The 12,348-nt window shown below is 34.4% G+C and overlaps 1 protein-coding gene across 1 annotated transcript in view; it reads right to left on the reverse strand.

The window, feature by feature from the left end:
* LOC128943616 (nipped-B-like protein) overlaps positions 1-12,348 on the reverse strand; it is a 141,508-nt gene that overhangs the window by 18,836 nt on the left and 110,324 nt on the right. The window contains exons 22-31 of the mRNA XM_054286511.1: positions 11,976-12,108; positions 10,017-10,160; positions 6,484-6,573; positions 6,025-6,239; positions 5,826-5,928; positions 4,963-5,061; positions 4,711-4,857; positions 2,833-2,967; positions 1,321-1,419; positions 166-219 (exon numbers count right to left, since the gene is read on the reverse strand). Coding sequence (XP_054142486.1) covers positions 166-219; positions 1,321-1,419; positions 2,833-2,967; positions 4,711-4,857; positions 4,963-5,061; positions 5,826-5,928; positions 6,025-6,239; positions 6,484-6,573; positions 10,017-10,160; positions 11,976-12,108 — 1,219 coding nt within the window. The remainder of the gene's footprint in view (positions 1-165; positions 220-1,320; positions 1,420-2,832; positions 2,968-4,710; positions 4,858-4,962; positions 5,062-5,825; positions 5,929-6,024; positions 6,240-6,483; positions 6,574-10,016; positions 10,161-11,975; positions 12,109-12,348) is intronic.

A 12,348-nucleotide genomic window follows, 5' to 3' on the forward strand; every position in this document is an offset into this window, starting at 1 on the left:
CACCAATGGAGAATTAAAGAAAGGTCAGATGTTTAAAGGGCATGGATTGAATTTGTTTACTGTAAAGGACTGGTCTTGCAGTCTCCCTTCAATTTGTTTTAGTACCAAAAGAAATTTTAAAATTCTTACAATGATTGTGCCATACATTCAAAATTCATTACTTACATTTTGAAGAAGTTGTTCAAACCAATCATAGCCTGTATCTCTACAAGCTGCAACCTAAAAGTAGTTTTGAGAATAAACTGGTTAAAAAAAGCATCTGATTAAAAAATATTTCAATACAGATGCCATCTTAAAAGATCAGTAAACATGCACAGACATATTTTCATAAATATTCAGTATGATATCTTTGGAGACCAGAAACTTTTTCCTGCATTTGAAAAAGAGTTCTCACCACTTAAGTGATCTCAGAATTTGTATCAGTCTGACATATTAAAAATGAACATGTGTGTGTATATATATATATATATATATATATGCATGTACATATTTTTATATAAACAAACTAAGCCTTCACTGGTATCATGTGTCAGGAACAGCTCAGAGATGCTCCAAAAAAGAATTGGCAGGAGAACTGAGAATTAAATTGAAGTCAAATAAACTGACTGGTCATTCTAGAAAAATGCACAATACACTAGAATTTAGTAAAAATATTAAAAAGCAGTTTAAACTAATATTTTTAAGTCATGAGGAGAATACTTTTATTTGATATTTACATCTTGGTATAATTGATATTAAAATACCTTTTCAGTACAGTGGCTTTACCAATATGTTTTCACTACAAATGTAAAAGCATTTTATTTGAAACAGATTTTTGAGACATACAATTTAATTTGCTGCTCCTAAAAAGTAGATAACATTATGCAGATACTAGTTTACCTTGGGTGAGAACATGACCTTGCATTTGTTGAAACAGCTTGATAACCTTTCAAAAGAAATGTTATCAATTGTGGAAATTTTTCTTTTAAGAGACAACTTCTTAGTTAGGCTTAATTATATGCTGCTACTAGCATTTCCTGGAAAATGTTAACTATAACAGAAACTTGTGGTGTTTTAACTGAACAAGTATTTTCCACAACCTGAATATAATGTGGTCTAAGTTATCACTGGCAGCAGATTAGTGAGCATTTAAAGTTTCTTATGGCCTGTTCCATCAGATTAATAATTCTAGCATGTATTCAATGTCAGGAGACATATAAAGAAATTAATCTGATAATTAAATTACTTGTGTATTTCGAAAATACTTAAGACAATATTCCAAAGATACTAAAAACATAATGAAATTTTACATGCAACCTAATTAAAATTTGTTTAACATACCACATCAGTGATGTTTAGTATTTTCCTAGTCATTGCTTCTTTGTCATGATGTAGAGTTGGAGTGAACCAGAGCTTCTGGAATGTCTCATTTACTAATTTCTGAAGGAAAAAAAAATAGCAGAAATAAATAATTTTATCTTGGCACATAGGTATTATTACCAATACATCCGTACAATAAATTTTTTTACAATATGTGCACTTCTGTAAGGAATTATTCAACCTATGTGATACTGTTGTAGAGAACATTATCTGAGATAGACCCAGATTACTATTACAGCAGTTATACTGGTCTCTAAGCAAGCTTCACTAAAATGATCACTGGGAAAGTGATGCTACAGGAAATAGTTACCATTTTCCTGCACTAATCTGCATTCCTCAGGAAAGCATAGTAGGCCTGAGAAACTGACAACTGAACACAAGACTATAATTTCTACAGCAGAATTAGCAGCAATTGTAGATTGGCATTTTCAGAACAGCTGTGAGAAGACAAAGAAGAGAGAGAAGTCAAGTCTCGCTACCCAAACATAGGAAGTTGATTCCCTTACAATGTTTTTGTATAGAGGAAAAGATGGAATAGAATGAAAGCGAACTATTCCCAAATTACATATAAAGCATACGCTTGTAGGAAGCATTCCTCATCCATGGAGACTTAAAAAAACACATTGCAGATACTGCCTCATCTTTATGAGGTTGTTGGAAAGGCAAGGGAAAGGTCATCCTCCTTTCCTAGCAGCACCTTAGATACAGCTGTTCATCTACTTCTTGATTAACAGTCTGCCCTGAAAGCCACTTGGCATTAACATATCTCAAGCGGTAAAATTATATGTTGCAGCTTTAAAGTTCCAGACTTCAAATCCCACTGAAAGTGTGATACAAAATTATTACAGGTGTATTCTTAATTACCCAACAATTTAAAAATTATTTTTGCCAAATCAAACAAAAAACATCAGTGTCAGGTTTATGATTCAACATAATCTTAGGTTTTAACCCTTCTGCATATATGTCACACAAAGATAAGAATATGATGACATAAGTAATATTTTAGGGGGAATAACTGATTCATTAAACATTCAGAATTAATGCAAAATTTTCACAGATGAATACTTTATATTTTTTATACACAGAATTTATAAATCTGGCATATAATAGCACCAAGTACTTAATTTTGACTTAAAGTTCATTTTGTTTTCAGAAAGGAATTTTATAGACTAATTTTACTTGTTAGAAAAGAGAAGTATCAGAGACAATACTTGCAAAGAGAAAAAACCCCAAAACTCTAGATAACAACTTTTTAAAATCCTTTGTCAGCAAGAACTTGATGAAAATAGAAAAAAGAAAAGAAAACCAAGTCAGACAGCAATGTAGAAAGCTATTTGCTCTTAAAAATTAAAAATAAATAAAAATAATAAAAAATTACAAAGGAGCAATGAAATACTTTTTTTATTACTTTTGCCTCAAAATATGGAAACCAATTATGATAATTTAAATCCTGAAGGATATGTTTCATTCTACCTTAATGCCTTCTTCATCATTGACTCTCCGAATCATTTTTACACACATCTCAGTAATTTTGGGAAATGTTGGTTGTTCAATGCAGATATCCCTAAGTATCTTTATGACTCTTTTTCTGACACTGATACCAGTATCCTGTGAGGAGAAAAACATTATGCTCTTGAAAAGAAATCAGACATATTATTAATGTATTATATAAATTATACTTGAAGATCACACAATCTGACCTGAAAAATGCATTCAGAAAATGCAGCTAAAATATTCTGGAGTATATTTATATGAAAGATCAGCATAACTTTATTTGCAACAATTCTAAAGGTTTGGGCTGAGTCCCCAAAACATTGAAACACTTCCTCCATTTATATCATCCCAATTAGGAACTCATGATATTGCAAATGTATAATGCCACTTCTTAATTCAAGATCTTAGAAGCTAGATGCGCTGATGCTTTAGCTACTGTTTATGAACACCTAAGATCCTTCGTAAGTCTGGACTGTAATACTTCAAAATCCTTTGAATAAAGCTTATGGATGATATGTGCAGCAAATATTTTCCAATTTCCTAGGCTTCATCTAAGGAGAAGGATGAGTAGCTTCATTTCATATTACTTAATTCAAAATATGTTTAATCTAAATGCCAGGATGAGTGCCTTTATGCATCCTCATATGGACATTTACAAAACACCTTACGAACAAGTTTTATCATGTAACTATAGCAAATGAGTAGTATTTGACTAAAAACCTAACACGAATGCTAAAAGCGTTATCTTAAATTAACACTGTATTTATCGGATCATCCAGGCAAAACCCACTTTTTATACAAAAAATCTAATAAAAAGCCTTTTAAAGCACTAAAATATGGCATAAAAAACCAAAGTAGTTTTATCTTTTATTTTCTTTTGGGTAACAAATGACAACTTTAAATTACATTGTTATAGACTCTTTTTATCACCCACACTTCTGAACTGCCATCAATAACCCATATCTGAGACTTCAGAGATGTGGCAAAATTCCTCATTCCATTTAATCCGTGCCTCAATAAAGGAACAAAAAGGAATATAATTCTGATTCTGTTGCAGTACAACTTTCTATATATATTTACTTATTGATGTATAAGCTGGTTCTGGCTGGGGTAGAGTTAATTTCCTTCCCAGAGGCTGGCATTGGGCTGTGTTGGGGTTTGTGTCGAACACAGAGTTGATAATATAGAGATGTTTTTGTTATTGCTGAGCTTGCACAGAGCCAAGGCCTTTTTCTGCTCCTTGAACACTGGGGAGGGAGCTGGGGGTGCATGGGAGGTTGGGAGGGGACACAGCCTGGACAGGTGACCCCAACTGACCCAAGGAGTATTCCAGACCATATGACATCATGTTCAGTATGTAAAGTGGGGGGAAGAAGGAGGAAGGGGGGACATTTTGGAGTGATGGTGTTCATCTTCCCAAGTCACTGTCCCACAGGATAGGGCCCTGCTCTCCTGGAGGTGGCTGAATACCTGCCTGCCCTTGGGAAGGGCTCAATGAATTTCTTGTTTTGCTTTGCTTGTGTGTGTGGCTTTTGCTTTCTTTGTTAAACTGACATTCTCTCAACCTAGGAGTTTTCTGGCTTTTACTCCTCTGATTCTCTCCCCAGTCCTGACGGTGGGGTTGTGAGCGAGTGGTTGCATGAGGCTTGGCTGCTGGCTGGGGTGAAACCACAACAATGTAACAAAACCTCACTGAAAACAAGCAATGCATTATAGAAGGTTGGTCTTAAATCATGATGCTCCCCATTAAAATAATAACATACATATACTCTTGGAATCATCTTTCCATATTATTAACCATCTAAACTCAGTTGAAAACAAATTTTCCAATGATACATCATAAATAAGTCACCGTACCAATATTCTTTCAATCAGCATATCATAATACTGCTCAGCTAGCTGAGGACGACAGAGCACAAATCGGCCAAGAAGCTCCACAGCTGCCTCTCTTACACTAGTGGAGTTATCCATTAGCCGCCCATGAACTCCTCGTTGCATATCCAGCTAAAAATGAACAAATAAAACACAAATCCAAAATAAGAATTAAAGATTTCTTTGAAGTGTGACAGAAGAATGCATATACATGATAGATATTTCAGATTTTTTTACCCTGGCTAGAATACTGGGGTCTACAGCAACAACCTCAGACAGACACTTCATGGCTTTTGTTCGAACAGCAATTGCATTTTCACCAAGTACACGTAGAATCTAATAAAAGAACAAAAACAAAGATTCATTTGCTTTGGGAAGGTCACAAAATGTTTAACAGGCAACAGTGCACCAGAATAACATGCAAATGAAGTAACTAAAATAAGAATTCCCTTTATTTTAAACTCTACTTTTGCCATTCACTTGTGCCTTTCATCATGGTTCTTTCAATAGAAGAGGTGGATTTGGGCACTATCATTTTAAGAATGGCTCTATATGCAGATCACTGTAAGTAAAAGAACCTAAACTAAGCTAAACCAAACCAGTACCAGAGTCCAAACATGTTGCCATGACAACATGTTGGTGCTCTTCTCCCAGAAAAAGGAAAAAAACCACACTGGTTAAACAACAGCCTCCAAAGTGACAGTAACATGCACTGCAAGCAAGTAGCTAAGCTGGCTTGTATTTTCAAATTAAGATAAATTTAATGAGTTAATATCACCAGATGAGCGTGCATCTGGCAGAAACTGTAAGAGATTTCAACATTCTGTAATTTTTTTTTTACTGTGTACATCTAAAATATTGATTTTGCCATCTACATCCATTAACAAATAAAATAATGTATGCACAATATGACATATAGAATGTATGCAAGAAAAAGAAATATGAGCACTTATGTCATTCATACAGAAAGCACATGGTGTTATTGTGGCCTGTTAAATACCCATGCTCAACAATGAACAGATATGGTACACTACCACTAAAGTGTTTGGAATCAGAAACCAACTGCATTTCACTGTACTAAGACTTCCAGCACAGTTTACCTGTGTCAAATAAATATCAAAGCTCTGGGCAAATGGCCTCATAGAGGCCAAGTAGCGAACAATCAAACATGCATCTTCATAGTCCACAGTATCAGAATTCATCCTGCAACAAATTCAAAGTTTTAATTAGGACACGTTTATCAAAAATGATTAAAAATGTCAAATGTGTGGTTAATAAAGCACTGGTGCTCAAACGTACTTTAATGTACTGAACTGAGATGTAGCAGTTTTAATGATGCTGCGAAGAAATGTTTTGCGAGTTTCCGCTCTATGCATGATCTGCCCCGTGGTCTCAACATCTTTTGCATGATGAGTTCCTTCAGATGAATCCTCATCCTTCTGAGATTTAATTGCTTTCTCTGTCTCCATAGTTGTATCCCGAAACCACTGAGCTATATAAAACTTCCGAGAAAACTGGAGAAATACAGCAAGATACACAAAAACCAAAAACAACAGATGTAGAAGAGTGAAATTAACGGATATATGAGATTAAGTGAGTTTAATGCAACAACCATATTTCAGAAAACACAATCAACATTATACGTTAGGGTGACAATTTAATCAAATCTCTAATATGTATGACCAAAAATAGTTTTATTCAGTGCATGTTACAAAAATTATTTTTCTATAAATTTGACATCAGAAAGCTGAAATTTACCACTAATGATGCATCAGTTTCTGTGTTCTCATCCAGATAATCTAGCAAAGCCTTTTGTAGCTGTTGAATTTCATCTTCTCCTCCTGAAACCTATCAGAAATGGAAAGATAGTTTTAAAATAGAATATTGCACAGTGGTAATTAGCACCTGAAAATCTGTATGTCCACATATAAAATACACTGAAATTAATGTTCTGTAATTATCAATACAACTAACAATTTTTTAATCAATTACTGCTAAACTTTATAGAGATTAAACCAAATTAGACTGTAGCTCCAAAGTCAAAAAATATTAACAGCAGAATAAGACTTGGTTTAAAACAGACTGACTTATTTGATTAATTTTCATTCTATGATCTTGTGTGAAGACCCTCTATTCCCAAGGAAAAACAAAGGGCTGAAATCACACATAGTAGACTAAAAAAAGATTTAACCTATAAAAGGCATCATTAGCTCTCTCAACAAATTCAAACTCTGAAACAATGACTTTACAGGTGAACAAGGGATAAAAGGCAAAAAAGTCAAATGAACATAAAAAACACAGACAACAGTAAAAACATATGGGAAGCATCAAAGAAATAAAAATAACTTATCCCTCTGCAAAATATTTGGTATAAATGTTTTCAGGTTTAAAGCATCGATACAGAGAAAGTGCAGCAAGTATGCTCAATTCATTAAGCAAAGAATTTACAGAGGTTATTCCCAAACACCCCTGAACTCTAGCACTAAAGAATCATACTCTCTGAGACTCAATTAAGTTTCTATCAGGTCAAAAACCTTGAGAACAAACATACATTTTATAAAAATTCTACTTAGTGCATAAAGTGTATCTACAGAATAGGGTGCTATTAATTTTCCTGCGAAGCACTTTTAAGATGCACAAAAAGGATTACATATGAAATATTATTCTGAGAACTATGCATCAGATTTGTAAATACCTAAAATGCATGAATGTTAAAACCAGAATATTTTTTACAAGAGGCTATTTTATAGGAAATATGTATATCCTGATCTCTTAAATAATTCTAGCCTACGTAAATTGAACAATGATTTTGTATATGACCATCAGACAATGTACTTTTCCCCATATAGGGGTTAGAGATCAAATCAGTATCAATTAACATGTTAATGAATCAGAAACTAACTTTCTCAACACCTACAAGAACAGCATAAACCCAAAATCATAAAACATTCTTTTTTCCTTAGTATTATACTGAAAAGTGCAGGTCCTTGCAATTGTTGATGCTACAGCAGAAAAAAGTGTTTTTATTCCCCTCAAATTAATCAGTTCAAGAATTCAAAAGACATCTACAGTAGGCATAATGCTAATGTAGGTTTATTAATTTATATTTGGCGCCCTATTAGGTGCAAATTGTGATTTGAAAGTCTGGCCTTCAACCAATGTTAAATTCTGTGGATAAAAAGGCTGAAAAAGTTTCTTGATGAACCTTAACTGCCTAACTATTTTAAAAAGTAAAAAACCCAGAACAAACAGAAAGAAACTGTGAAGCCCACAACAAATCATATTCAATATTGATAATAAAAGTAGAAGAATAATTTCTGGCTTAAACTTCTTCAGCTACAAAACACTTTTCTTCTTCAGCAATAAAACCTGCAACTTAGAACCATCAACTTGTGTGTGAACAGCATAGATTGAGAATCTTGTCACAAATGTAGCACATAATATAGCTTGCAAACAACAGCAAATGGAAAAAGGTACAAGTCCAGAAGATCAGCCTATCAAGAGATAAATTAATGAAAAGCATGCACAAGTGTTCAAATCAACTTGACAATCTATGACAGATTTCTATGAAAAAAATCTGTTTAAAAATGTCAAAACAGAACAGATTTTCTCTTAAATCTAATTATACAATTAATGAGTCCAAACCACAACAGACAGAGTTAATAGCACTCATCGATCATTGGAAATTATCCTGGTAATGATATCAGAGGGTAGAAGGAAATATCCAACAATCTAAATACTCAATTCAGCAGGAAAGAAAAATCTGTAGAGATATAAGTTCATTTCTGAATGAAAACAATAATTTAAGATATTTCTAATGATTAGAGCTGAATATGTCTACCAATGGATCTTATTTTTTTGCCATTTGGGCAACAAAGTAAAGCTTAGGTGTTGTGCACATTTTCAAGTAATTTGTTCGTATGTTACAAATCACTTATAAACAACACAGTCTACCCTGAGTAAATGTACTGTATAATATACACTTTTCACAATGCCATCATTTATGTTAAGCTTCCTGAGTAAGTGAAAAAAGCTTTTAGTGCTCAATTGCCCACAGATATTTTATTTTCTGTGGATGCCAATGCCTAGTTTCCGCCTGATCCTGTAAAAAACTCAAAACAAATAGAAAAATTCAGGTCACCACTCACGCATGTATCTTTTTAGAATATCTTTCAATATTATTATATAACTTCTGGAGATAAGGAAAGAGAAAAAGATTCTTCTAAAGTATTTCCTTATGAAGTCTAATGTATAATTGTCAAAATCACTTGCAAACAGAGAATTACACCCCCTTAGCACATAGAAGTATAAATTATAATAAGCCATGAACATAAAGATTTGACACTATACATAGTCAAATATTCCAACTGACAAAAGTCATGGGAAGTATCAGCCTCATGAAGGAGTAGATGAATTTTGATACTTTATCTGAATGCCTGTAAATTGCACGAGTTTTACCTTCAAAACAAGTCTGTAACAGTCATCATAAGATACATATAGTAGATCTGGAGTCTTTTCAAGGAAACCACCTTGATATGACTACTCAACTTTAGATCTCATCATGCTGAGAACAATTAATAGTTCAGACAGAAAAGTATTGCAACCATAAGAAATGTACAAGTTCACATTTTTGAAAATACCCATAAGGCCCAAGATTTTCTTAATGTACTACAGAGAGCCCAAATGCACATACTGCTTTGTTAATTGCTGGCAATCTTGCAGATTTGGAAACATTTTGATAAGGAGCATTAACAGAAATGCAAATATGTATTCTCCAATGAAAGATATATGCAATTCTAGTAAAAAATCTCCCACGAAAATAACAACCCCCCTACACACACAACCAATATCAGTTCTATCACATAAAAACTAACCTTATAGGCCTAACAGTTTAACTCTCAAAAGTCTCTATATGAGTGCCATAAGCTCAATTACCATTTTGCAATAGCAAATGCACATACATGCATGCGCATGCATGCATACACACACAAATATATTTTAAGGCCTCTTAAGATATAATCCAACTGTCACTCCATTATTTCATCTATATCCTCACCAGAAAATTGGTTTTACCATTTTAATTAACCATTTAAAATGATCACTAGGAAGATGGCGCGAGAAAGACATGAATTAACAAATGTGATACTTATAAATTGAGTATATTTGATTCAGAAATCTGAAGAACGATGAAAACTCATTCCCCATAATTGCAGTTTTTCGCACATCTTTAAAATGTTTAGGCTTTTAAATAGATACATCTGAATCCAACTGGCATGGGATCTTTCACACACCTGTTTGAGTATTCTGGCTATAGAACCTTGATCCATTTTGCTAGTGACTGCATCTTTCCTGAGTCTTGCAGCTACAATTCCAAGATAGTCAAGCGATGCAACTCTTAATGCCATTTCTGTAGATTTGTTACTGAACTGGTGAACCTAAGAAAAGCAGAATAAGCTGTTATAAAAACTATTTATTTCTGCAACCTGGATTCTTCTTACAAGACAGTTTGACCTTATTAAAAAGTCCACCTAATTTTCATGCTGCTTAAAGTTATGTTACTATTACATCACAGATACAGTCCTTACTTTAGAATAATGTTTTTTTCCTTTATTGAGTCTTTTGCCTTACCAATATGCCTGTTATAAAAATATATATTTTTAAAAATCTAAAATAAACCAGACATCTAGTAAAGCAGATATCCTTTGCAACAGTATAGCAACATAATACATCTTCCTCATTATTCACACAAGTATAAAGAAAGCTGCATTTTACCAGGAACATGACCATAAAATATTTTCCAAATAAAAAGCTCAAAGTACTGTATTAATTGCATTTTAATACTGAAGAACAACTCTCAAAAAAAATTACTACAAAAATATTCACATTCTGTAAAATGTCACAATCTGTAAGTAAATGTACTACTTGAAGACCAAACTTATAAAAGACCAAACTACTTAATTGTTTTCAGGTTCTGTGCTAAAGGAATAGTCCAGAAAAGTATGGGACTGGGAGAGCAAAGTCCCTCCCATTTTAAGTGAAGATCAGGCTCATGACCACCTGAGGAACCTGAATGTCCATAAAACCTTAGAGAACCTTCCAGTTCTTGAAGAGGGCCTGTAAGAAGCTGGAGAGGGAATATTTGCAAGGGCATGGAGTGATAGGACAAGGGGGAATGGCTTCCCACTGCCAGAGGGCAGGGTTAGATGGGATATTGAGAAGAAATTTTTCCCTGTGAGAGTGGTGAGGCACTGGCACAGGTTGCCCAGAGAAGCTGTGGCTGCCCCATAGCTGGAAGTGTTCAAGGCCAGGTTGGACAGGGCTTGGAGCAATCTGGTCTAGTGAAAGGTGTCCCTGCTTGTCCACTGCAGGGGTGTGGAATGAGATGAGCTTTAAAGTCGCTTCCAACTCAAAGTATTCTATGATTCTATGAATAATTACAGGTATTAGTCTGACTTTATTCCCAATGAATATGAGTGAAACTATTGGATAGCATCCAAAGGAGGGTAATGAAGACGGTGAAGGGTTTAGAGGGGAAGCCGTACAAGTAGTGGCTGAGGGCATTTGGTCTCTTCAGCCTGGAGAAGAGGAGACTGAGGTCAGACCTCATTGTGGTCTACAACTTCCTTGTGAGGGGCAGTGGAGGGGAAGACACTGATCTCTTCTCTGGTGGCCAGTGACAGGACCTGAGGGAATGGCTGGAGCTGTGTCAGGGAGGTTGAGGTTGGATATCAGGAAAAGGTTCTGCCCTCAGAGGGTGGTCAGGCACTGAACAGGCTCCCCAAGGCAGTGGTCACAGCCCCAAGACTGCCAGAGCTCAAGGAGTATTTGGACAATGTTCTCAGGAACAGGGTGGGATTGTTGGGGTGTCCTGTGCAGGACCAGGAATTGGACTCAATAATCCTTGTGGGTCCCCTCCAGCTCAGCATATTCTACGGTTCTATGAATATCTAAACTTATTAGATGCTACAGAATGGCATTTTTTAATGTGGAAAATGTCATGGAGTATTAGAAGAGGACATTAATGAGAAACTGTATACATATAACCTTTACTAAGTTCGATATCAATGATCTGACCTAAATTTTATTTTCTATGCATTATGTAATAGTGATACATGTAAGATTTTCCTTACATGCTGCATGCATGTGTCAACAATCAGAAAACACTCCTGCAATAGTTTGAGCTGAAATAAACACATTTCATTGTAATAAGAAATAAATTAATATAATAGTTAAGAACAAGTATCCCTTACCAATAGCCTTCCTAATAAGCTAAGTAGCAACTCTGCAGCTGGCCATTCTGGTTTATTGACTGTGGAAAGAAGATCTTGAATAAAGTTCTCAAACAGTGGTCTGTAATCTTCTTCCCCTTGTTTACTGCCACACCTGTTTAAATAAAAATGCATGTTTGCAAGTGAATTTAAGAGCCATTTAAACTTTTCTTTTGATGCAAAGAGAACTAATTCTATTTTTAGCCAGAAAACCAGTTTTATGTAATTCTAAAAAAAAAAAACCCCAAATATTAGCAGAAAAATTGATTTTTTCCATTTACAGACAAATAGTTCAAACATTTATCACTTCAAGTTGCACTGCAAGTAAAGCAGTTAATCCAGGGTAGTAGAATTT

The sequence above is a fragment of the Melozone crissalis genome, unplaced genomic scaffold (assembly GCF_028551555.1).
Source record: "Melozone crissalis strain CALT ecotype California unplaced genomic scaffold, PUWL_Pcris_2 ptg000049l_1, whole genome shotgun sequence".
In the NCBI taxonomy this organism is placed as follows: domain Eukaryota; kingdom Metazoa; phylum Chordata; class Aves; order Passeriformes; family Passerellidae; genus Melozone; species Melozone crissalis.